Source organism: Triturus cristatus, chromosome 10, assembly GCF_964204655.1.
Source record: "Triturus cristatus chromosome 10, aTriCri1.1, whole genome shotgun sequence".
Lineage (NCBI taxonomy): Eukaryota > Metazoa > Chordata > Amphibia > Caudata > Salamandridae > Triturus > Triturus cristatus.
The window spans coordinates 1059431261-1059458497 of record NC_140593.1 but is presented as its reverse complement, the minus strand read 5'-3'; the positions used below and the strand labels follow the sequence as shown (position 1 = coordinate 1059458497).

At 46.6% G+C, this 27237-nt stretch overlaps 1 protein-coding gene across 2 annotated transcripts in view; it reads left to right on the top strand.

Moving 5' to 3' along the window:
- Positions 1–27237, top strand: part of SDK1 (sidekick cell adhesion molecule 1) — a 2285003-nt gene that overhangs the window by 1778899 nt on the left and 478867 nt on the right. For both annotated transcript variants that reach the window (XM_085629198.1, XM_085629197.1), the window contains one exon: positions 13887–14076. In XM_085629198.1, the coding sequence (XP_085485324.1) occupies positions 13887–14076 (190 nt within the window). The remainder of the gene's footprint in view (positions 1–13886; positions 14077–27237) is intronic.

Genomic DNA, 27237 nt, shown 5'->3' with positions numbered 1-27237 from the left:
TGCATCACGCCAGGTGGCGAATGCGGGCTCTGCAGTGGGACCTGAAGTTTCAGTGGGCTGAGCATCGGGGCAACCTGTCCGACCATGTCTTGATCTCAGAGGGCACCGCAAAGCAGTTGCAGTGGTGGCTCACGAACCGCGATTGGGTCAGTGGCAGATCCCTCTCCCTACCCGGAGCATGTAGTGGTGATGGATGCGTCCCTCCTGGGATGGGGGGGGCACATGGGGGAGGCGGAGATCAGAGGACTCTGGTCTCCGGCGGAGTCTCGGCTCCATATCAACCTTTTGGAGCTGAGAGCGATCCGACTTGCACTGAAGGCATTCCTTCCCGTTGTCCGGGGAAGTATGGTCCAGGTGTTCACGGACAACACCACCGCCATGTGGTATTGCAACAAACAGGGTGGGGTGGGGACGTGGACCCTTTGTCAGGAGACTCTGCGCCTCTGGACATGGCTGGAACATCAGGGCATCACCCTGGTGGTTCAACATCTGGCGGGCTCTCTGAACGCCAATGCAGACGAACTCAGCTGCCGATGCAGTGTGGAACACGAATGGCGTCTCAACTCGGACGTGGCGCAAGGCCTCTTTCGGCAGTGGGGAGAGCCTTGGTTAGATCTATTCGCCACCGAAGAGAATGTGCAATGTCAGCAGTTCTGCTCGTTGGAGTTTCCAAGGCGGCACTCGCTCGGGGACGCTTTTCGTCGTGAGTGGAGTTGCAGTCTGTTGTACGCCTTTCCGCCTATACCTCTTCTGCCCAGAGTGCTGAAGAAGTTCAGGCGCGACCGGGCCCAAGTCATCTTGGTGGCTCCGGATTGGGCACGAAGGTACTGGTATCCCGAGCTACTCAGTCTGTCAATTGATCCCAGCCACAAGACACTGTTTTCAGGTCTGTGACTGTTCGTCTTTGCTCAACAATATTCTCCGCTATTTTTAAATTGCCAATCGGCACTGTCTGTGAATCTGATTTTAGAGACCTCGCAGCGCTTGCTGTGTTATGTCATTTTAAACATTCTGTACTGATAATTGTGTTGTACTGTTTTTAATATATTTTATTTGATGCTTGCTCTGTTTTGCACTTTTGTACTCTTCCGCTTGGTTTAATTAGCCGGTCCCCGTTCCGCCACGACTTGTGCAGGTTGATGCGGAGGGACGTGAGGCTATTTCCGGGACGCTCTGTGGCGACGGGCGATCCCAAGTTCCTTCTAGCTCAGTGCCTCTGGTTAGCACTCTAGTTCCCACACGCCCCGCCCACTCTGCCTTTTTAACGCGGGTCAGGGTCGGACGCGCGCAGCCACAAGACACTGTTTTCAGGTCTGTGACTGTTTGTCTTTGCTCAACAATATTCTCCGCTATTTTTAAATTGCCAATCGGCACTGTCTGTGAATCTGATTTTAGAGACCTCGCAGCGCTTGCTGTGTTATGTCATTTTAAACATTCTGTACTGATAATTGTGTTGTACTGTTTTTAATATATTTTATTTGATGCTTGCTCTGTTTTGCACTTTTGTACTCTTCCGCTTGGTTTAATTAGCCGGTCCCCGTTCCGCCACGGCTTGTGCCGGTTGATGCGGAGGGACGTGAGGCTATTTCCGGGACGCTCTGTGGCGACGGGCGATCCCAAGTTCCTTCTAGCTCAGTGCCTCTGGTTAGCACTCTAGTTCCCACATGCCCCGCCCACTCTGCCTTTTTAACGCGGGTCATGGCGCGGACGCGCGCAGCGGCGCGCCGGCGGCGCGCCGAAGGCCCGCGCCTGATCGTCGCCATTCGCCAGATACCCAGCACCTCTGCACAAAGCTGTAAGTTCTAGTCTGTCAATATGTTGCGCTATTCATGTCAGGAGCTTCATCTGCTAAACCCTTTAAGGTTTTCTACACCTAGAGCACATCAACCCCTTTCTGTGGCTCATGAGAAACCTCCTGTCGTAACCAATAGTAAAGAAAGGACTAACAACTGCTCTCAAGCCCATGATATCCCTCGTGCGAATGCCACTAAAATTGTCTCGAATTCGCTGTCGGCCCTATACCTAAATGCTAGGTCTATTCCCAAACATGCGATCGAGCTCTGGAGTCTTTTAAATGACGAGAAACCTGGGATTTGTTTCATTACTGAGACTTGGCTCCATGGTTTCTCTACAGCAAGCATAGCCACCGCGTTTCCGTCACAATATCATCTGACTCGACTTGACAGAGAATCAGGAAGAGGCGGTGGTATTGCAGTAGCAACGGTGGCCCCCGCTGCAATCCGAGTACTAGAATCACTCTCCTCTATTCAATTAGAGATTTTGATTTTCACAGTAGATACCCCTGGTGCAGAATCCTGGAATGGGGCATTGATATATAGACCCCCGGGCTCCAAAATGCATTTTGTAAATCAGCTGCTTGAATTTATTGTACCCCATGTGCTAGCAGCTGATAATTTCATCCTTCTAGGCGATTTTAACTACCATGCGGAAGTGGCACAGGACCCTGACTCAGCCCACCTTATTGAGGCAATGCTTACACTAGGATTGACACAGAGGGTGACCGGACCAACCCACGATGCGGGCCACACCTTAGATTTGATATTTACTAATTCTTCCAAACTAATTATTAAATCTCCATGCCCGGTATTATGGACTGATCATTCCATTCTCAAATTTAGTATGCCCATAACTATGCATTGTAACAACAGTTTAAGAAATCGCATGTGGATACGACCATGGCACAAACTCTCTACGGACACCTTCCTATCGCATTTCGGGCCTCTACTACAGGGTGAGAAAGTCGACGCCGTCGACTCCGTTGTCAGTAATCTAGAAACCTCCATTTTGACAACCCTTGATAAAGTTCTTCCTCTCTCAAGCGTCCTAGAAAAAAGCAAAGCCTCACCATGGTTTACTGATGCATTAAAAGCGGATAAGCAACAATGTCGCGCCGCTGAACGTCAATGGAGAAAATCTAAAACCGACAAACACCGTAGGAAATATACAATCCTCCATTCGATATATATGAACAATATTAAATCAGCAAAAAAAGTTTATCTCACCCAGCGTATTAACAATGCAGCTCAGTCGAGTAAAGAGCTATATAAAATATTGAAGCAATTTACTGCTCCCCAGGTCGAGCAACTTTCTTTTACGCCCACCCAAGAATGGGTTGACTCTATTGCTTTATTCTTTGACAATAAAATTAAAACCATTTATGCTTCATTCCCCCCTCAGGCAGAAGATTTTGCCTGTTACAATACTAACTTGAGTGAATCCAGTCCTCCGCTAGAATTAAACAAAGTCCCCTTATTAACTGAGTTCGAACCCATAACAAAAACTGAAGTCAGTGATTGCTTAGGACGGATTAAATCCGGCTCTCCAGCCGATCCCTTCCCCCCCCGTTCCTGTGCTAAAATTTTACCCTTATTTGTGGATATCTTAACTACTGTTTTCAATCTGTCACTGAACCAAGCTACATTTCCGCATAGGTGGAAATCAGCACAGGTTAAGCCTATCCTCAAAAAGCCCCTTGCCGACCCTAGTGTACCCGCAAACTATCGTCCAATTTCTTTACTTCCCTTTTTTGGGAAGGTATTGGAGTTTTTAGTTAACAAACGTCTCACGGCTTATCTTGAAACTCATAAGCTCCTTGATCCCTCCCAATCCGGCTTTCGTGCGGCCCATAGCACGGAGACCGCCGTTATTGAAGTAGTGGATAACATCAGACTGGCCTTGGACCGTCGAGAATCTGCTATCCTGGTCCTCTTGGATTTATCTGCAGCATTCGACACCATCTCCCATAGTATTCTTAAACATCGTCTGTGGGAGATTGGTGTCAGAGGGAGGGCCCTTGACTGGTTCGACAGCTATCTGACAGACCGATTCACTGTGGTCTCCGTGGATGGGATCGTTTCCTGTTCATATCCTGTAACAGTGGGGGTCCCGCAGGGCTCTATTCTCAGCCCCATGCTGTTTAATGTATATTTAACACCTTTAGCTGATATCATCAGGTCATATGGTTTTGACACACTTTCCTATGCCGATGATACCCAGCTGCTAGTGACCTGTGACCCCGACCAGTCTGATGTTCAGACCCGCTTTAAGAGCTGCTTGATTCGTGTCAATGAATGGATGAGTCTAAATAAGCTCCAACTGAACGGCGGGAAGACTGAAGTTATTTTATTTGGGAAAGCCGAACAGCTCTGGACCAGCGCTTGGTGGCCATCAGAATTGGGCACTTGTCCCTCCCCCAAGTCCGCAGTCCGTAACTTAGGCATTGTGATTGACAATTCTTTATCCTTGAAGACCCATATAAATCAAGTGCTTGGGACATGTTTTGGGATAATGCGTATGTTACGCAAGATCTTTAAATGGCTACCTATTGAAGCAAGAAAACCCTTGGTCCAGGGTCTTATAGTTAGCCGCTTGGACTATGGCAATGCCCTTTTCACCGCTCTCAACCAGGATTTAATTTCCAAACTTCAAATCCTTCAGAACACGGCCGCAAGACTTGTTCTGAATCTTCCTTCCCGCACCCCCTCTGCTCCTACCTTAAAAACTTTGCACTGGCTTTCGATCCGCCAAAGAGGGCGTTTCAAACTTCTAAGTCTCACGCATAAGATAATGCATGGCACTGGTCCTCTTTACCTGGCAAAAAAACTCCAATGGTATGTTCCTGGACGCCCCCTGCGGTCCAGCTCCAAACCTCTCCTTGTTCAACCTCGCATCCGGACAGTCCGCAATGGTGGTCGTTCCTTTTCATACCTAGCCCCTTTGCTTTGGAACAAACTTCCTCTGGATCTGCTCTCTATACATGATCATTTTCTTTTCCGTAGAAAGCTGAAAACTTGGCTTTTTTCCCAATAAATTTTGTTGCATGAACACTTTCAGTCATTCCCGGTTTCTTTGTCTTGGTTGCTAGCTCCATGAGACCTTTGGTGAATTGTGCGCTATACAAAAATCTCTGACATTGACATTGACATTGACATCCCCGATACGACTGCCTCTTCAGGAGGACCTTCTGTCGCAGCAGCAGGGGACGGTCCTCCACCCGAACCTGTCCAGTCTCCACCTCGATGCGTGGAGATTGAGCGATGACAGTTGATGCCATTTGACTTGCCTCCTGAAGTCTGCGATGTGATTCTGGCAGCCAGGCGTCCCTCCACTAAAACGGTATATGCCTGCAGGTGGAACAAATTTGTGGCATGGTGCACAGCAAAGGCTGTGGATCCCCTTTCCGCCCCTCTTTCTGAGGTTCTTCTCTTCCTTCTTTCTTTGGCCCAGCAGGGCTCTGCTCTGGGCACTCTTAAAGGTTATCTTTCTGCTATCTCTGCCTTCCTCCGGCTCCCTGATCAGCCTTCTCTTTTCAAATCCCCTGTTGTTTCTCGATCCTTTAAGGGCATTACTCACATGTTTCCTCCTGTCCCTTTCGTAATGCCTCAGTGGGATTTGAATCTTGTTTTGACATATCTGATGTGTGCTCCCTTTGAGCCACTTCATAATTGTCCTCTTCGTCTGTTGACACTTAAGACTGCTTTCCTGGTAGCCATCACCTCTGCTTGAAGGGCGAGTGAGCTCCAGGCTCTCTCTTCTAAGCCTCCTTTCCATTCTATCCATCCAGACAAGGTTGTTCTCCGCACTCGTCTTTCCTTCCTTCCTAAGGTAGTGACTGCCTTTCACATCGGGCAGTCTGTTACGCTGCCCACCTTCTTTCCGCCTCCGCATCCCTCGAAAGAGGAAGAGAGGCTCCACCGTCTGGACCCAAAACGTGCGCTCTCCTTCTATCTGGACCGCACAAAACAGTTCCAGGTGGACGACCAACTCTTCGTTGGCTACGTGGGCGCTAAGAAGGGGCGGGCGGTGCACAAGCGGACCATCTCTCGGTGGGTAGTTTTGTGCATCAAAGCTTGTTACTCCTTAGCTAAAAAGGAACCTCCTGAAGGGCTGAGGGCCCATTCCACTCGGGCCACGGCGGCGACGACTGCCCTGGGTTGGGGAGTCCCCTTGCAGGACATCTGTCAGGCAGCAACGTGGGCCTCGCTGCACACGTTTGCCAAGCATTATTGCCTGGACAGCCAAGTTCGGAGAGACGGCTTCTTTGGCCGTTCTGTTCTCCAGGACTTTCTGGTGTGATCTTGGTTCGCAGACCCACCACCGGGGTTGGTATTGCTGGGGTATCTATTCTAAGGTGAGGAATATAACTAACGTGTGTCTTTCAGATGAACAAGTTACTTACCTTCGGTAACGATGTATCTGTAAGAAACATTAGTTAGGTAGATTCCTCACCGACCCACCCATCCTCCCCGTTCTGTGAACCGATATCTAGGGTTGAGGTTATCCCTTTTAGGGCCCTAGCATTTTTTGGCACCAGTGTCGGTCTGTTGCATGGCTCTGCGTTCCTGGTGCGGAAAGCTATGTACAAGAACTGACGTGAGCACGCGAGGGCGGCGTCTAAGTACTCCGACGACTTCATCCCGGCGATCACGACGCCAACGACGGACGCGGAGCCGCAGACGACGCCTAGCGACGCGCAAGGGGTATTGCTGACGAAAAATCTTTTCGGATCCAGCCTGATGCCTGGGGATGTTCTAAGGTGAGGAATCTAACTAACTAATGTTTCTTACAGATAAATCGTTACCGAAGGTAAGTAACTTGTTCGTTAGTGGGAGTGATGTTCATGCTGCTTCTGGCTGTGATAGTTTAGTACAACATGAAACTGATTAATAAGGCAGAGCCTGGTCTCTGGTGGAGTCTCGTTGACATTCTAATACATTGTTATTGCAAACTTGAGGTAAACTAAAGCAATAGACATTTATTTATTTGTTTATTCATACATTTATGCATACATACACATACATACATACATACACACATACATACATTCAGACACATACATACTGAGGAGTTCTGAATCGTGGACTAAGCCAAGGAAATGTTTAGCACAGCCATCTATAACATTGCATTAGTAAAAAGAAGCATTGTTAATGCATCGGTTTCGCCTATGTCATGAATAAAGAGCTGTTTTTATCAATCATCGTCCAGGAGAAGAAAAGAGCTCCCTGACAAATAACACAGGAGTGAAGAGGATGTGGTGCAGCGGCCAGAGCTGCTGACTCGAGAGCTGGGGTTCCCGGTTTGAGTGTCCGCAGCGCCAGCGCAACATCCTGTGATTATATGCAGATCACTTAATCTCCCTGGGCGATAAATTGTTATATAAATATGCTGAAAAAGGCAAAACTTTATGAAAATATAGTTCCACCGAAGCGGATGTTAATAGTATTTCAGCAGTGGGAAACTGATAAGAGATGCAGACGAGGAACAGGCATTGGTAAGTGAAGGAAAATATGCTATTTCCAATAGAAATGGAGGAAAGTTAAGTGGTACGCACAGGAACCAATGACAAGCCAGGAAAAAGAGAAGGCGGGATGTAAGTCCTTTTTACTCTCATATTAAAAATATTAGAGTTCTCAAGCACAGCGCAAGCGATATGCAGGCGAAACCTAATAAGGGTACAAGCTTAGAAATTTTACCAACAGGGAGGTGATGAGATGGGAAGCGACACACAGACTACATTTTGTTACTAAGGCATGTGAAAGAGGAGAAAGTATATTAATAATGGGGTGATCAATAGTTTATTAAGAAGATAAAAATATGATACCAGCAAAAATGTAATAGAATTAACACGGTGTTATTTTAGTATTTTGGTAAAATCTACAGCAAGCCCAGATGCAGCAGACAGGCTGGCCTGAATCTTCCTGCTCCCTTTGTAATGGGCCTGTTATTCATATTTTAGTATTCTTCATTTACAGCAAATGGTCCTGCCATGTAGTCAAGGCAGTTCCACTGTTTCAGGGACTGCAGTGGAGGCCGGAGGTGTACTGTTGTAGCAGGCTACATGTGCCTGAGACCTCAGTTCACAGCGCCAATCACAGATTCAGTTTACATAAGAAATAAAGAAATACAGAGGAAGAAACACATGAGACAGATTCACTTTCCTCAGTGTGAGAATGCATTTCAATAGTCTGGTGAATATTCCAACATCCCAAACATGTAGCATATTAATGCGAATCATTAGAAAATCCATTCAAAGGCACCCAAATCCACACTGAAACAGAGATGAAGCATTGGCAACCTCATGAACAGTGCCTCCTAGCTGGAGGTACTACTAGATTGGTGAATAAAATGTGCCTCTGTCAGCCCAAAACAGTCTCTTGATTATTGACCCTTTCCATCCTTTGTTGGGCCTCTTTGAAATGGTGCATTTAAGCATAGGATGTTTACCATGAAACCAGTCAAATAAAATGATTTGGAATACAACATACTCTTCAGTTTTCACTACGGAAGAATCATTTCCAAAGATCCTTCATCGATAACCCGTACCATTTGAGTTTGGGAAAGCAATAGCCAAGAGCAACGCGAGCTATCCGTAGCTCCCAGACACCTTCAGAGTAGCTCACAGCCTTGACTTCATTTTTAGGTTTCGCCTCCACAGTGCTTGCGCTGTGCTTGAGAAACCTATTGTTTTTAATATAAACTTAAAAGGTACTTACATCCCGTCTCCTCTCTTTCCTGGCTTCCCAATGGTTCCTGTGCGTGACACTTACCTTTCCTCCATTTCTATTGGTCTTGGCATATTTTCCTGCATTTACAAATGCTTGTTCCTTGTCTGCTTCTCTTATCAGTTTCCTCCTGCTGAAATACTGTTAACATCTGCTTTGGTGGAACTATATTTTCATAACGTTTTGCTTTTTACTCTGCAGCATACTTATATAACAATTTATCACCAGGAGAGATTAAGTGATTTGCACAGAATCACAGGAAGTTGCGCGGTGTTGCCGAGACTTCATCCGGGATCCCCAGCTCTGGAGTCAGCAGCTCTGACCACTGCACCACATCCTCTCCACTCCTGTGTTATTTGTCAGGGAGCTCTTTCCTTCTCCTGGATGATGATTGATGAAAACAGCTCTTTATTCATTACATATGCGAAACTGATGCCGTACGAATGCTTGTTAAATAAGCACAAGGCTATATTTTCCTTTTATAGTTAAGGGAAGGCTGTGTTTATTTTACATTATTGTAATCAGGCTGCAGATAGCAGGGCCTGATAATGAGCAACCAGATGTATGACCAAGGATGGGGCACAGAGATGAACAACTGAGGCACTGGGGTATTTAATTCTTAAATAAAAGTCTTTGTCAACTCAATATTGGAGCTGTGAACAAAATGATATTTCTGAATGCTTTCAAGTGGGAGTAAATGAAAATGAAAAGTTACCTTAATGATTAAGTTAACTCTTCATTTTAATTGTCTCCCATTTCAAAATGCCACATTTACAAACAGCGGGCCCCTTACTCACAGTGACCAGAAGACATTGTGTCATAATTGTAACTGAAAAATACAGCCATTTTTTAAATGAGAGAAATTTAAAGTGCTGAACAATGTTCTATATTTTGAAAATGTTTGCTGAACATTTTCTGCACTTTATATTTCTCAAATTAAAAGAAAATGATTCTATGTTTTTGTTATGCATGTAATGGGGTTACATATGGCAAAATGTATGTCCTGTGCTGCAAGTACATACGACAGGCTCTGTCACCCATACAAATATATCCCATTTATACGCGCACATGTTCATGCATCCCCAAAGACCACACTCTCCCTGACACACATGGCAGCCCTGTCATAGTGCCCCTAATCAAAGTATTTTGTTGAAACCATAGTATCTGGCTCCATGGACATTAGGCATAAAGTCAATGAAGCTGGGTATGGGGGTGTCTGGTAACAAGTCTGGGCATAAGTTGTTTAGCCTTCAGTAGTTCACAATGATTTTCACTGATCGGATGTAGCTCTCACTACAGAAAAGATTGGAGACCCCTGGCCAAGAGCTTTCAGGTGCACTACATTAACCTGCCAGGAGAACACCACCCCTCCAAAAAAGTAACGTCCCACCTCAGTAATATGAAAAAGTAGGATGTGTGTCATAATGAAGAAGTTTGATGGCTGTATCTATAAAACACAAACTTTCCAATGACGTTATCACTTAATTTATCGGCTCTGCCTCCTCAGTCTGCAAGTTGTCCTAGCACTTGGTTCCTTACAAATTCATAAAAACATAACATTAAATATTGAATCTTAAAAAAACAGTGTTCTTCTACAGGGTAGTGCAATTTTTACCCATACATAACAATCTTCAATAAATATGACACCCAAACACTTACATCTAGCAAAAGTACAGCATTTGTCCCATGAAATAAATATAATGGCATGGACGCTTAGGTAAGGACGTTTAATGCAAGCATTTATCAAATCCATCTTATAAAGGAATGCATGATGTAAATCTTTCTCGATGCCAATAATACAAATAATTAAAATCTTCTCAAGCAACTCAACAAATAAATCACCCATCTATTCTTGGGGAAACCCATAATGTAAACCCTCAATGTGATTTAATGTTGTAAAATACAGTATTTGCTCTGTGCCAATGTACATGATATCAAACGCTGCTGGCAGAATATAAGCCTCTTGGCAGGGTGAGGTCACCCATTCTGCTTGTCACCTTACCAACAAAACCAATGTAGGTACTTGCAAAGTGTACCGTGCAGTGCCGTGCCACACTCTTGATCGTTTGTCTTGCCGGTCTGGTCATACAAGGTCCCACTCATTGCATCCCTTTTATAGTGGCTACCATTTACAGATTATTGGCCACGGCATTCGTTCCAGTCTCAGGTCCGTGTTACTAAGGGCTGTGCTCAAGAAGGCAACATTGGATTGCGCACATACAAAGAATTCTAGATGTGTGTAACAACAAAACTACAAGTCTTGAGTCTTGTTTTTGTAAAACCTTTGGTTTTCCTCTTCAAATAAAACGTTGGACTAAGGAATCTCAACATGTTCCACTTTGTTTTCTGTCTTGTATCTTACTTTCCATGGATTGTTGTGAGGATGGCCACTGTCCTCTTAGTTGAGGCTTCCCAATTAATTTGATCCAAGTGGATATCCCCCCAAAATCACCAGCAGTCTAGACAATGAGAAACTATATTTAGAGTCCATTACAATGTTGTGCAGATGAGGGGTAGTATTCTGTGACCCGGATACGCAGTACCGCTTACACACCCACGTTTATCATAGACCACATGCACAATGACAACTTTGGCATTGACTCATTGACTTTTTGTGGCAATAATGCAGTTTCCTTAGAATCAATCAAAAGACATTTGTACAGCTAGACGACAATGATCAAAACGGAAATATTGCAGGTAAGGGGGTTAGCCTTTATCAAAAAGAAAGGTTTTCAAATCTTTCTTTAAAGTTGAGACCAAGGCAGAAGAAAGACTTTTTAAGATTCTTCTTTCTATCCCCTTCAACTGCTCACATGCAGATGTCCTTAATTGAGTTGGTCAGGAACACTTCACACCTTATCTCTCTCCACACCCTTTAGGAACTGCATACCTTTGTATTTGCCATTAATTGAGCTAGTGACATTCCTTATGAGAAAATCAATTTCCATGATTGATGACAAATCCAAGAAGCTATAACTAGGCCTCTCCAGAGGTCTAGCTTTTAACTGGGTGGAAAGTGTGGCTCCAAGACGCTATTTGCTCCTTAGAATGTTAAAACGTAATTCCACAAAGGTGCATCACATTTATCTTGCTATTGTCAAAAGGCCCATTCAGGTCCTCCATTCCACTACCATTAGAAGGAGGTGCAAGCAGGGCATTATTTCCCAGGCCTCGCTTCATGGAGCAGGTCAAGGTGGCAAGTTATGGATGCGACATATTTGACAGTTAGGGTCACCGTAAAACTAGCATGCAATATGGAATATGCGCCGTACATGCTGTGGGAATCAGGCAAGCTGTTCTCGCTGCCGAGTGGCTGGCGGCACGCGCCCAACGCCCGGGACCCTAAGGCTGTTGGGAGTGGCGTATCTCAAAATTCACCACAGCGGCCCAGCCTGTGATCCATCCTGTGACAGGATTCCTGTCTTCTAGAGCAGCACAGCGTAGACCGAGAAAAAAGCTCGCAGTGCCCCTTGACCCCTTGCCCTGCGAGCATCCTTGACTGCCAGGGAGCCTGAGCTGTGAATTTTTAAACTATAAAAGTATATTCTTTAACACATTTTAGATGTTTCATGTTAGCACATTTATTATATCACTGCACTGAGTGTCCTTTATATGAACTGATCGTGAACAACTGTCCCTTCTGCCCTGACGACTATTTTATTAGTTAGTTACAAGTGCATTTTTGTTTATCTCCTATTTAAGCAGGTTCCTGTTGTAATAGTGGAACAACTTTGTGATTTATTATACCACAGACAAGAGGTTTCTTTTACAGTGTGTATCCTGAACTGAATTAATTTAAGGTGCACTCAGATGAGATGAATATGGAAAATTAGAGACGGTGATGGAAAGTAGTTGCCCAGGTTTACAATGTTTGGTCATGTTGGGAAGCTTGGATTGAAACCCCGTAGTTTGTGTCAGGGCCCAACAAAAGCTTCTGAATGGCTTGCTCTTTCCCCTCGACATCTCATTTGGAATATCACCCAAACCTTGTTTGAAATAGAACTGCTCTTTAGATTCAATTATTTGAGATAAGAATGCAATTATGGTTCTTTTACAAAAAAAACACACAACAGGCCAGTGACTGTTTGATTATTTTAATTAGCGTTATTAATTTGGTTAATATAAAAAATCCATTAAAATGCTATGCCTTCTCTGTGCCAATGGGCTGTTGCTTTTCTTAGATGATATAGCTTGCAGTGAAATGCTTTATGAAGCAAAACAATAAATTATGTTTTCTTTAATAAACACTGCAAATGCGGCTTTGTGTCTTTTTTCCATATGATCTGAAAATCTGTAATACATTTCCAGGTGCCTGTGATTATCCTGTCATTTTGATCTTGATGAGCTGTATAAAAATGATTGGTTGTGCTGTCCCAGAATGTCAGTTAATTCAAATTTAGTACTTAATTTTGCCTGGATTACCTGGAGCCCTATTACGTTAAGAATGCACTTTCCCTGTTTGTGCCACAGCGCACCTTCAAACAAGTGTGCCGTGCTCAAATGGGAGAAGTGCGCCCTATTAGCATGGAAGTCCTTTGGGGTAGTCAGGGGTCGCAGCTGTGACCTCTGGCCTGCTCCCTGCTACTCCTGGCACTCCCTTTGCTACTCTGGCCTCAGACAAGGCAAAAGCTTTGCCTATTAGGTTGAATGTGCTGCCTTCAGGACAACCGCAAACTCGTGCTTCCCTGGTGGCAGCGCATTCTAGTGTAATATGGAGCGGCTGCTTCAAAGCAGCTTCCTGTTTCACTAAAGAAGGATTAAAGATCCCCTTGCAGGCGGGTGCAGTGAGTGACTGCACCTACCTGCAAGGGGATGTCTGGGGGGTCCACAGGACCTCCTTGAACCCTTTCCAGAGGGGTGCAATCAGGGCTGCTCTCACAGTGTGCCTTCTGACAGATTTGACAGATTTTTTATCTCTGCGCCTGCGTCCTTAATACGGCGCAGGCGCAGAGGTAAAGAGATTCCCTAGTTGGCAAGGGACCACTCACCAATGCAAATGAGGGAACACCCTCTTGAGAGAGCACTCGCGCAACATGTGCGCCATCACTATTTGTATTACGCAGGGGGCAGTACAAGTGTCTGTTGCCCCATCTGTGATACCAACGTGCCTCTGGGGCGCACAAAGTGAGCTGAAATGCCCGTTGCGCCGCTTCGGCATGTCTGTAATATAGGCCCTGGTGGTCAATGGCTGCGGGTTCCAGTGTGTGTAGTACAAATAATTTTTGGTAGTCATTGTTGTAATTGTCTCTGTTACAGTAAGAGCTTGATAATTGTAATTTGTACAAACTGATTAAAAATATGTCTTGCCTTTTTTCTGCATCTGCCATCATATTAATAACGTTCCCTTGTATGACCTGTGCCCAGGTGCTGTACAAAGAGAAAGGGGTGGAGCTGGAAACTGACAGCCACGTGGTGCGAGGCAACCAAACCCTCTCAGTCCTGCTGACGAACCTGCGAAAGTATGTGATTTATGAGATCCAGGTACTGGCCTACACAAGGATCGGCGACGGTGTTCCCAGCTCACCGCCAATCATGGAGAGAACCAAGGATGACGGTAGGTCTGTCTGAGCACGATAGCAGGAGATTTCCCAGTAATAATAACTTTGCATTGCAGCTGCCCTACTCTACACTCCGATCACATTACGCAAAACACAGCATAGCTCCATTGGGCGGAGCCTCAAGGCAGCCATGTTGACCACAAGCTGATTCGGTGAAGCTATTGCACCCCTACACAGGCAACCTTGATGCTTAGGCCTGTCTCCACTTCTATGTACTGCTCCCTTCCCACTTTTGTGTACTGTTCCCTTCCAGCAGACCAACTCTAAGTTGAACCCTCTTTATTGTCGATGTGACTGTTTTTAGGTCTCGCGCCTAGCGTTGCAGTGCGGCACTGCAACACAAGACATTTAGTAGCTGAAAAACGGAGTTTCAGCACTGACCTAGGAATCGCACACGGTCGTGCGTGTGCTTTTTCTTTGTTGCCCCCCTATTGGCCTTTGCGTGCGTGTGTTTTAGCAATAGAGCACGCAATAGGCCAAAGGCGGGCGCATTGCTCCGCCCATGGCCTATTGGTGTCTAGTACACGCACCAAGGCCATGTGCTTTCAATTATCGTGCCCAGACACGGGCGCGATAATTGAAACCATAGCTCGCTGTGGCGCGCGCGCGCGCGCGCACCACTCACAGGCTTCTGCTTTTTTTAATCCATTTCCCAGCAAAGCAACGAAATGATTCTAGTCTAGCAGTGGCTATGTGCAGCAGATATGTGGGTGTTCGGCTCTTGCTTGTTTGTGCCTTAGTTTGCGGAGAGAGTGCATATTTAAATTAACGCATTATTATGTTATCGCAAATAAGTGTATATCCCTTTGGTTGTCGGGGGTTGACACACAGCAAGATGAACGGAAACATTAGAGTAACCGCAGGGTGCGAGGCACCTGTGCTTACTTTTCTAGAAAAAAATAGGATTGAGACAAAATGATGCTTTTTCAAACTGTTTGCGCTGTCTGCAGATTGTTGTTCTTGTAATGCTCCGACCGGTCCTTGAAAGTCAAATTCCTGAACGGAGTCGTTAGTTACAACGATTCAGAGTGCTCGTTTAATCGTCAAATGTCTGCCCTCAAGTTTGCACAGCGGGTTTAATGAACCTTAGTGTTGCTTTTCCGAGATACTGGTTCGTTTCAATGTAAAAACGTCCCTGAACAACCTCTTAAACCACAGAACGTCTTTCAAAGAGTCATTCTTTTCATCTTCGTCGTGGCCGAGACGGAAAGCGTTCTGCAACTGAAACTTTTTTTTGTGTGTGACATGAATATTATGACTTATCAAATGTTTGACACACAAGACATTTTATCTTCTCCCTAGGGGGCGAGGTGTATTTGTCTTGTGATCTGAAGGATTAAGATGTGCCTTTCTTTCTGGTTGTTCTAACATGATGTCCTTTTTTGCTCTTCAGACTCATACTAATTTAATCAATTGTGAATCGAGGTAGCATTTGGCAATTAACAGGTTGCCCTTTGTAGTCATTTGGCAATCAACTTGTAATTTGAGAATACCGTAGCCACCAAGTGTGAATGGATGACCTGTACTATTCGTCACCCATTATGCTAGTCCTGCCCCTTCTTTTTACCCAGTGACGATATGCACGCTGGTACTCGTGGTTTGCTTCTCCTATTTTAAACAAGAAGCTGCATACCAAAGAATTGAAAGTAAACAAACTCTATTTTTGTTGTATTTGTCAACTACGTGCATTGCTGAGACTCTTGGGTACCCGCACAGTGTTGAAATGATGGTCTCACACACAACTTGGCGCCTCTTGACTGCATACGGTTTTGCCAATATGACCAAAGATTGTTTATTATTGTCTGTGATCCTAGGTCACTGAGCCATGGAATGGAGGTGTCATAATGTCAATACATCACTTTAAGGTCTATCTGCATAGAGTGAAACAAAATGGAAGCTGGGCAAATAATACGCGGCTTTCCTCAAAATCTGGCTGGTGCCCAAGGACCAACATTGGGCACCCTTGGAAATTGACTCTGCTTCCCCTTGAAATAACTGAGACTTTCAGTGATTGCTCTTGTATTGGGGGAGGTCAATATGTATTTGTATTCAACAATTATTGCAGTTTGTTTTCTATCGGTTCATACTATGCTAATGCCTTTCTGAACATTATAACATTCTAATACTTATCACCGGTTACTACAAGTGGTCCTTCAATGATAAACTGATACTTCCACCTCCAGCTTGTTAATGCAGCTTTGTTTCAATATTACTTTGTGAAGTATTTATGATCACAGCTTTCCTTTATTGTTGCTGAAGTAACTTTACACAAGCATTGATAAACCCAACGAGTATGGCTGTTTTATATGTCCAAGTAGTTTTTTTACATGTTTTGTGTGTATGGGTGAGCGTGAACATGAGTCTATGGCTGGAAGGTGTAGTGCATGTGTAACAGGGTGAGTGGATGGTTGAATACACCATTGGTTTATTAGATTAGTAGTGGAATGAGTTTATGCTTTGATGAAGACATGTTGTGCTAATCTGTCTCAGACAGCCGTGGTGCTATATCGGATAATAAAGCAAAATGTACCAATATTATGCAAGTTCATGAATAACACCAGGCCTGGCGCCATTTTGGTCAAATATACTGGCAATATATAAAGAATTTAAATATAATATCTGTAAGAAACACGTTAGTTAGATTCCTCACCTTAGAATATCCCCAGGCGTCAGCCTGGATCCGGAAAGATTTTTTGTCAGCAATACCCTTGCGTGTCGCTAGGCATCGTCTGCGGCACCGCTTCCGTCGTCGGAGTCGTGATCGACGGGATGACGTCGTCGGAGTACTTAGACACCGCCCCCCGCGCGCTGACGTCATTTCTTCTTTTTTCTGCGCCAGTAAGCGCCGATCCGGGAAGAGCATACCCTTTTAGTCACTTTTTGACTAAACTTTTTGAACTCTTTTGGTTCCATTCCCAGTCGACCTCGACTTTGGTGCCGGTAGGGATGCCTGGATTCAAACCTTGTGACGCCTTTCGCCGACTGATGTCAGTCACGGATCACTACCGCCGGTGTCTCTATTGCCTTGGGGCCGACCACGATGCAGAGTCGTGCCTCGACTGCCGGGCCTTGACCTCGAAGGCTAGGCGGGAGCGGCCCCGTAAGCTGCTCGAGATTTTTTGGCGACAAAGCGGATAGTGCGCTGGAGCGCTTTAAGGACTCCAGAGATACGGCCAAGTCCTTGGGCCTCTCGGCCCCGCACCTGCAAACTTCCGCTTTTCGCCCCTTTCGTGGCCAAGGAAGGGGCGCCCCCTCACGTCCGTCTAGCCACAGGCCGCAGAACCAGCCTTAACGCGGTCGCGGACGTGGATTTCGCCTTGGCGGAGCAGGGGACAATGAGCCGGTCTGTCCACATCTACCCCAGCAGCATCTGCCTCAAAGCCCTCCTAGTCCGAGCTTTCAGGCCCATTCCACACCAGTGGGAGGCAGAGTTCGCCATCACCTGCTCCACTGGCGTACCATCACATCGGACAGGTGGGTGCTGCAAATCGTCCGAAGGGGGTACTCCCTCCCCTTCGAGGCGAACCCTCCAGCCATGCCACCGCAGTACCACCGCATGTCGGGGGATCACTTGCAACTTCTGCAGGAGGAAGTTACGGCCCTCTTGGCCAAGGGGGCCATCGAGCGCATTCCTGGCACAGAAGTAGGTCGGGTTGTTACTACCACTACTTTCCGGTTCCCAACAAGGGCAAAGGGGGCCTACGCCCTATCTTGGACCTCAGGAGTGTCAACGCCTTCCTCCGGAAGGAGAAGTTCAAGATGCTCTCCTTAGCTCAGTTTCTGGCTGCCCTAGACCCTGGAGACTGGATAGTAGCATTGGACTTGCAGGACGCTTATTTCCACATCCCCGTCCTGCCGGCCCACCGGCGTTACCTGCGGTTCACACTAGGCCACGAGAACTTTCAGTTTATTGTGCTCCCCTTCGGCCTCACCAGTGCCCCTCGGGTGTTCACGAAAGTGATGGCGGTGGTCACAGCTCACCTGCGCAGATTAGGGGTTCCAGTCTTCCCCTATCTTGACGACTGGTTGTTGAAGGGGGGCTCGCCCCAGGCAGTCGTCTCTCACCTCCAGACTACGGCCGGCCTCCTGCATTTGCTGAGGTTCTCCATCAAAGTGCTGAAGTCGGATCTGAGTCCCTCTCATAAGCTCCTCTTCATCGGAGCGGTTCTGGACTCTGCACATTTCCGGGTCTATCCTCCGGAACAGCGGGTTCGGGATATTCAGGCTCTGATTCCGATCTTTCGGCCTCTATCCCGGGTTTCGGTCCGGTTGGTGCTGCGGCTTCTGGGTCTGATGGCCTCCTGCATCCTGCTGGTACATCACGCTAGGTGGTGGATGCGGGCTCTGCAGTGGGACCTGAAGTTTCAGTGGGCCCAGCATCGGGGTAACCTGTCCGACCATGTCTTGATCTCGGAGGGCACTGCAAGACAGTTGCAGTAGTGGCTCACGAACCGCGATTGGGTCAGTGGCAGATCCCTCTCCCTTCCCCAACCGGAGCACACAGTAGTGACGGATGCGTCCCTCCTGGGATGAGGGGGCCACATGGGAGAGGCGGAGATCAGAGGCCTTTGGTCTCCGGCGGAGTCCCGGCTCCATATCAACCTATTGGAGCTGCGGGCAATCCGGCTTACACTGAAGGCATTCCTTCCCTCTGTTCGGGGAAGTGTAGTGCAGGTGTTCACAGACAACACCACCGCCATGTGGTATTGTAACAAACAGGGCGGGGTGGGGTCGTGGACCCTTTGTCAGGAGGCTCTGCGCCTCTGGACATGGCTGGAACATCAGGGCATCACCCTGGTGGTTCAACACCTGACGGGCTGTCTGAACGCCAGGGCGAACAAACTCAGCTGCCGGTGCATGATGGATCACAAATGGCGTCTGAACTCGGGCGTGGCACAAGGCCTCTTTCGGCAGTGAGGAGAGCCTTGGTTAGATCTATTCGCCACCGAAGAGAACGCGCAATGTCAGCAGTTCTGCACTTTGGAAATTCCAAGGCGGCACTCCCTCGGAGATGCTTTTCGTCGCGAGTGGAGTTGAGGTCTGTTGTACGCCTTTCCGCCTATACCACTTCAGCCCAGAGTGCTGAAGAAGATCAGGCACGACCGGGCCCAAGTCATCCTTGTGGCTCCGGATTGGGCACGAAGATACTGGAATCCCGAGCTACTCAGTCTATCGTTTGATCCCCCGATTCGACTGCCTCTTCAGGAGGACCTTCTGTCACAGCAGCAGGGGACGGTCCTCCACCCGAACCTGTCCAGTCTCCACCTTCATGCGTGGAGATTGAGCGGCGGCAGTTGATGCCATTTGACTTGCCTCCTGAAGTCTGTAATGTTATTCTGGCAGTTAGGTGTCCCTCCACAAAATCGGTATACGCCTGCAGGTGGAACAAATTTGTGGCATGGTGCACAGCAAATGCTGTGGATCCCCTTTCCGCCCCTCTTTCTGAGGTTCTCCTCTTCCTTCTTTCCCTGGCCCAGCAGGGCTCTGTTCTGGGCACCCTCAAGGGATACCTTTCGGCTATATCTGCTTTCTTACGGCTTCCTAATCAGCCTTCTCTTTTTAAATCCCCTGTTGTTTCTTGATTCTTTAAGGGCATTACTCACATGTTTCCTCCTGTCCCTTTCGTAATGCCTCTGTGGAATTTGAATCTAGTATTGACCTAACTGATGTGCGCTCCCTTTGAGCCACTTCATAATTGTCCCCTTCGTCTGTTGACGCTTAAGACTGCTTTCCTGGTTGCCATCACCTCTGCTAGAAGGGTGAGTGAGCTCCAGGCTCTCTCTTCTAAGCCTCCTTTCCTTTCTGTCCATCCGGACAAAGTTGTTCTTAGGACTCGTCCTTCCTTTCTCCCTAAGGTGATAACTGCCTTTCACATCGGCCAGTCTGTTACACTGCCCAACTTCTTTCCGCCTCCGCATCCCTCAAAAGAGGAAGAGAGGCTCCACCGTTTAGACCCAAAACGGGCGCTGTCCTTCTATCTGGACCGCACCAAACAATTCCGGGTGAAGACCAACTCTTTGTTGGCTACGTGGGCGCTAAGAAGGGGCGGGCGGTGCACAAGCGAACCATCTCTCGGTGGGTCGTTTTGTGTATCAAGGCCTGTTATTCCTTAGATAAAAAGGAACCTCCTGTAGGGCTGAGGGCCCATTCCACTCGGGCCACAGCGGCGACCACTGCCCTGGGCCGGGGAGTCCCCTTGCAGGCAGCAACGTGGGCCTCGCTGCACACGTTAGCCAAACATTATTGCCTGGACAGCCAAGTCCGGAGAGACTGCTTCTTTGGCCATTCTGTTCTCCGGGACTTTCTGGTGTGATCTTGGTTCACAGACCCACCAACGGGGTTGGTATTTCTGGGGTATCTATTCCAAGGTGAGGAATCTAACTAACGTGTTTCTTTCAGATGAACAAGTTACTTACCTTCAGTAATGATATATCTGTAAGAAACATTAGTTAGTTAGATTCCTCATCGCCCCTCCCATCCTCCCCGTTCTGCGAACCGATATCTAGGGTTGAGGTCATCCCTTTCAGGGCCCTAGATTCTTGGCATCAGTGTCGGTCTCTTGCATGGCTCTGCGTTCCTGGCGCGGAAAGCTATGTATAAGAACTGACGTCAGCGCGTGAGGGCGGCGTCTAAGTACTCAGACGACGTCATCCCGGCAATCACCACGCCGACGACGGACGCGGAGCCGCAGACGACGCCTAGCGACGCGCAAGGGTATTGCTGACGAAAAATCTTTCCGGATCCAGCCTGACGCCTGGAAATATTCTAAGGTGAGGAATCTAACTAACTAATGTTTCTTACAGATATATCGTTACCGAAGGTAAGTAACTTGTTCGTTAGCGCAGTCAATACATCAGATGTTGTCATCTTAACACCAACTCTGTGTCAAGAATTAGGCCCATTATGGCAGCTTGTATTAAACAAGATAGGGCAACATTATGTGAAGAATGTCAACAGCAGGTTAATATTGCCCTCATTCCTTGCTGTAGTCATTGTTCTCAATTGCATCTCACCTTTTTCATGAGTTCATAAGTGTATGTTTCGAAGTGTGCCATTTGCTGGTAATCCTTACTGTTTGTTTGCCTGCCAGTGCACCTTCCAGGCCATGTGGTGACTCCTTTGCTTCAGCCAGCAACACTGAGAACAACACCCACTGAGTGTGGACCTCAGCTCACATTGCGGGTGCCCAGTGTTTTGCTGGTGCCTGGAAGCCGGAGCTGTGTGTCCTGCACTAGTATATTCCACCAAAGTGTCCCTCTTTGAATGGAGACAATGTAACATGCTCCCTGACTTTCATGAAATACTCAGTGGTACAAGCATTTAAAAAACAAGGACTGGGAGAGGGGATTGGCCCTGAAAATTGTGAGGATGATAATTGTACAGACATGTTTTCGCTCAGTGAAACTATATTGGAAAAGCGACTTCTCCATTACACGCACCACAAGCATCATAAATAACAAGATGCCTTTGTTAAGTATCCCATAAATAATATGTATACACATTATAACCATCGGGGGTTCCTTCTTAGTAAAATCCTTTGATAGAGTTTATTTGCATTAAAAAAAAAACAAATAATTATATTGCAAAAAAACACTGACAGATATTAGTGCATTTACAAACTTAATTAGATTGCTTGTTTGAGTAAAATTCAACTGCATTAAAGTAAATTAGGTCCGTTTTGACTGGGTAAACGATACGGTGGGGTTCGCCAGTGCTGCGGGCGCCAGGGTGCATCCTGGCCGCAGTTAATTGAAAGTGGGCAATATCTCCATCTATTAAAAATACTGTTGGGAGGACAGAACATCGGCACAGCGGGTGTAATTAAGTGGCCTCTAGAACTGCCAGGGTAATGTGGGTGCTAGGCGGGGCGGTCCACGGGAGGAGGTAATACAGAATCCCAGGGTGGGTGTAGCGGGGGTTGGAGCGTGCGAGAGGTTGCGCCCTGCCCCGGATTGAGGTCAGAGATTAGATCTAGGTATCAGTTGGAATGTAGCTGTGGAAAAATCACTTCTAACGCAGAGGACTGACTGCCATACTGATCATATCACGGACTGGTACGTGCAAGGTGTGTGCGATTTTTTTGTTTACTTGGTGGATTGTGTCCCGTGCAAAGGTTTTAAATAATTATGTGAAATAAAACTTATGGAAACGGCGTCACTATTTAAACGTTTGTTTCTTGGATGTGTGTGTTGTCGCTACCGGTGACTTATGCTGACTGGGGGAGGGGGAGGTGTGGAGCGGAGCCTGCAGGGATAGAGTGGGGGGGGGGGGGGGGGGAGAGGGGGGGAGGCAGCATTTGGTGGTGGCTGACTTGGGTGTCGCCCCACATTCGGTGGCGCTGGCGGAGAGCTTTTGAGGGGGTCTTGGAGCCCCAGTGCTTAGTATTTTACATATTAAGCACTGCCAAGAAGGCATACAAAGTTTACACTAAAAGTGCATGTACATTGAAGATGAAGGCACTCAAGTGAGGCCAAGAGATGGGGATAGTTGGAACGAAGAGAACTGTTTATTTAGAGCACTTAACAATGTATATCTTTGATCTATAATTGGTGTGCAAACTCCCCGATAGAACATTTGGTGATGGCGTGCTACTGTCTAAATACCAGATCCGTTTTAACATTTCATTTGAGAGAGACAGCAGTCTGTGTGTCCTAGACAGAGCATGGTGTGTAAGAGAGACAGCAGTGTGAGAGGACAGCAGTGTAAGAGAGACAGCAGTTGGTGTCCTAGAGAGAGCATGGTGTGTAACAGAGGCAGCAGTGAGAGAGAGACAGCAGTGTGAGAGAGACAGCAGTGTGTGTCTCCTAGAGAGAGCATGGTGTGTGAGAGAGACAGCAGTGTGAGAGACAGCACTGTGTGAGAGAGACAGCACTGTGTGTGAGAGACAACACTGTGTGTGAGAGATAGCAGTGTGAGAGACAGCAGTGTGTGTAAGAAAGTATGTGTGAGGGACAGCAGTGTGAGAGAGACAGCAGTGTGAGAGACAGCAGTGTGTGTAAGAGAGACGGCAGTGTGTGTAAGAGAGACAGCAGTGTGTGTGTCCTAGAGAGAGCACGGTGTGTAAGAGACAGCAGTGTGTGAGACAGCAGTGTGTGAGACAGCAGTGTGTGGAGGAAATACAGCAGTGTGTGAGAGACAGCAGTGTGTGAGACAGTAGGGTGTGTGAGGCAGAAGTGTGAGAGACAGCAGTGTGTGTGTGAGAGAGACAGCAGTGTGAAAGAGACAGCAGTGTGTGTGAGAGAGACAGCAGTATGTGTGAGAGAGGCAGCAGTGTGTGAGAGAGACAGCAGTGTGAGAGACAGCAGGGTGTGTGTACTAGGGAGAGCTTGGTGTGTGTGAGAGATAGCAGTGTGAGAAATAGCACTGTGTGAGAGAGACAGCAGTGTAAGAGAGACAGCAGTGTGAGAGAGACAGCAGTGTGAGAGAGAGTGTGTATGTGAGAGACAGCAGTGTGTGTAAGAGAGACAGCCGTGTGTAAGAGACACAGCAGTGTGTGTCCTAGAGAGAGCATGGTGTGTAAGAGACAGCAGTGTGTGAGACAGCAGTGTGTGTAGGAAAGACAGCAGTGTGTGTGAGACAGCAGAGTGTGTGAGGCAGCAGTGTGAGAGACAGCAGTGTGTGTACGAAAGACAGCAGTGTGAGAGAGACAGAAGTGTGTGTGTCCTAGGGAGAGCATGGTGTGTGAGAGAGACAGCAGTGTGAGAGATAGCACTGCGTGAGAGAGACAGCAGTGTGAGAGACAGCAGTGTGTGTGTGAGAGACAGCAGTGATAGAGAGACAGCAGTGTGTGTGTCCTAGGGAGAGCATGATGTGTGAGACAGAGAGCAGTGTGAGATAGCACTGTGTGTGAGAGAGACAGCAGTGTGAGAGAGACAGCAGTGTGAGAGAGCAGTGTGAGAGACAGCAGTGTGTGTAAGAGAGAAAGCAGTGGGTGTAAGATAAATCAGTGTGTATGAGACAGCAGTGTGTGAGCATAGCATTGCATAACAAAACACAACATATCATAACATAACAAAACACAACAGAACAGCATAGCATAACAAAACAGCATAGCAAAACATAGCATAGCATAACAAAACATAGAATAGCATAACAAAACATAGCATAGCATAACAAAACATAGCATAGCATAACAAAGCACAACAAAACAGCATAGCATAACAAAACATAGCATAGCATAACAAAACATAGCATAGCATAACAAAGCACAACAAAACAGCATAGCAAAACAAAACATAGCATAGCATAACAATACATAGCATAGCATAGCATAGCAAAACATAGCATAGCAAAACATAGCATAACAAAACATAGCATAGCATAACAAAACACAACAAAGCATAGCATAACAAAACACAACATAGCATAGCATAACAAAAACATACAACAATATACTTTTTAGAAAAGAAAAACAATATAAACAAGCATTTGCAATGCAAGAGGTCTCGCATTATTAAAGTTTGAGCTATTGGCATTGCAAAAGAATGCGACACCAATAGCTCAAACTTTAATAATGCGAGACCTCTTGCATTGCAAATGCTTGTTTAGAGTGGTAAATGGTCGCTTGAGGAAAAGAGAAAGCGCTATGCATAATGACCTCACAACTGACCAGTGCACATATACACATGAAAATAAACCTATTGACACTAGTCTTCAGCAGCCATGCCCAATGCAAAGGGAGGGTGGGTCAAACAAGTTCGATGGATTTCCTGGTACTGTCTGTAAGACTGAATTCTGAAAAGTACCCAGCATAAAATAATTAATATACAGTATGCGACATGCAAACTCCAATGCATCTACTGTTAATCTCTAGCATAAGAGGGGGAAATGAATACAACAATTCCAGTCTGAGCTCCATGCACCACGGACTACAAGGCATTCCCCACTCGTCGTCGTACAGTTCAGAGCTTTTTGTGAACCTTCTCTTTTGTCCCATTATTTCCTTTTAGTTTACTCTTTCTGATTTAGAAGTATTTAATTATTTGCTTTGAGGTTCAGAATTGTGTAATGGTCTGTTGCTGCACAAGTTTTTGTAAAGTCGTCACCCTTATATGCTTTGGACTTGCATGAGTTTTCCAATGCAACAGAGTGCCCCTGACAAAGAACTAGGATTTGGCTAACAGCAGCCAAAGCTCAACATTTAATGCCAGCACAGGTTATGTACACCTGCTAATAGGATACACAGGTTATCACAAACACAGAAGATCAACAACTAAGTGCAAAAAATGACCCAGGAACGTGCTGCTTGTGTACTGTGTGAGACAGCTTGTTCTCACATATGTTGTGACACTTGATGGTGATCTTGTATTACTAACCTGGATGACTATGGTCTTGGCAATCGATATGTTTTAGTACCTCTGGACATCAGCAATCTTCGTATCTAGTATCACTGGTAACTATAATGTGAGGGTTCGATATGCATAGGTCTGCACAGAACAGATAATAGTCCCTACTGGCCCTAGCTAAGGCATCTTTTAAAACCTGACTACTACACTTGTGTTACCGTAGTCCACATCCCGAGCGGGCCTTCCCTGGTCCCCATAGACAGGGCTGATTGTTGCCGTATTGCACAGGTATGGGTGGTTTTTGTCCACAACCTAAGTCAGAGTCTGGAGATACAAGTCATATCGGCGTTGGAGAGACCTGGATGGCGGACTGCAGCTAAAGGAGCGGAAATCTGCCATCATGCAGAGCCACAAGATGTCCCTTCCTACTGAAGCACATTTCAGAGTTTCTCTGGTGGAGTGCAGTATCGCAAAGATGATTCCAGGCTCGATGTAAGCACTCATGCCCACAACTTCTCTGACAGTCCCCGGTACAAGCCCTGTTTCATCACCCCCCCTCCTCCTGCGATGACCATTCAGCCTATCAGAGGAATGGATGGAATTCTGTTGCTTAATCCTACATCGAGCACCTCATCCAAGTCCTGTTTACGAAGCATCCAAGCAAATTAATAATTCATAAAGCATCACAAGTGTGCAATACACCTTTGCCCACATAGTTCCTCATTATTGTCTGTGAGAAGTTGGCCTGATGTATGATGTCACTAGTTATAGTGTACACCTTATATCAGTCCAAATACCCTTATGGTGATTGGTTGTAAAGTCAACCTTATAGACCAGCTATCCTAGTGGTAGCATGGACAAGAGCAGTCTTAGGCTAAACTCTGAATGGCATGTGAAGCCAGCTGTGATACCATATATAATCCCTTGAATACCAAATGAAAGGACACCACAACAGATATATATATAAAATAAAGTGTATTTATTCTAAGCAAACCCTCAGCACTCTTTATGAGTTTAGAGGTAAGTACAACACAGTCTTATTAATGCATACAGTAAGTCACACAGGTAAGTAATACAGTTAGGCCCTAGGGGCCACGCAAACCATATACTAAATAAGTGGTATAAGAACCACTGTCACGGAAATAGAATAGGCCTAGGCCTAGGGAATCGCTGGGGCTACACTACACTAGCGTTAGTTAGGGAGTGGGAGGCCCACGGGATTCGTGTGCAGAGTGGAAACACTCACGCGTAATGCGTAAAAGTCAATAGCAATGTTACAGTTTAGAAATAGATAGATTTAGGACACTTCCGGAGTAGCTAGGAAGTTGAGACTTGAAAACTAGACACTAGGATAGTCACTATCCTGATGAGCACCGGAGTACCCAAGTTACCTAGCCCACAGGCTGCGGGTGCATAGGGGTGAAGATGCGTCGTTTTCGTCGTCGACTCCTATGGATGCCTGAAGAAAGATGCTGACAGGCAGTCAGGGGAGAGTGTCCGGTGGATCCCAAGCCTGGGATCAAGAAGAGAAGAAACCTGCAAGCAGAGGGGACAGAGTCAAGGTCACTAGCCAGTGACCACGTGGAACCAGGAAGGAACCAGGCGATGTCGTGAAGAGTTGCAGGGGAAGGTGAAGCTTGTCGCTGGAGCCAGGAGGACCAGGAAGCGTCGAGGACGACCAGGACCAGGAGGCGAGCTGTCCCACGAAGGCTCTTGCTGTCGGCGGCGTCGAAGTTGGACTAGGACTCACCAAGCCTTGGCAAGCGGAACCCACGAAGAACAAGGGACTTGCTTCTGGTGCAGACCAGGAAGGTCTGGGGTGCTTCTTCTTTGCAGAGAAGCGGGAGCCAGTCTGGAGGAGCCAAACCAGCG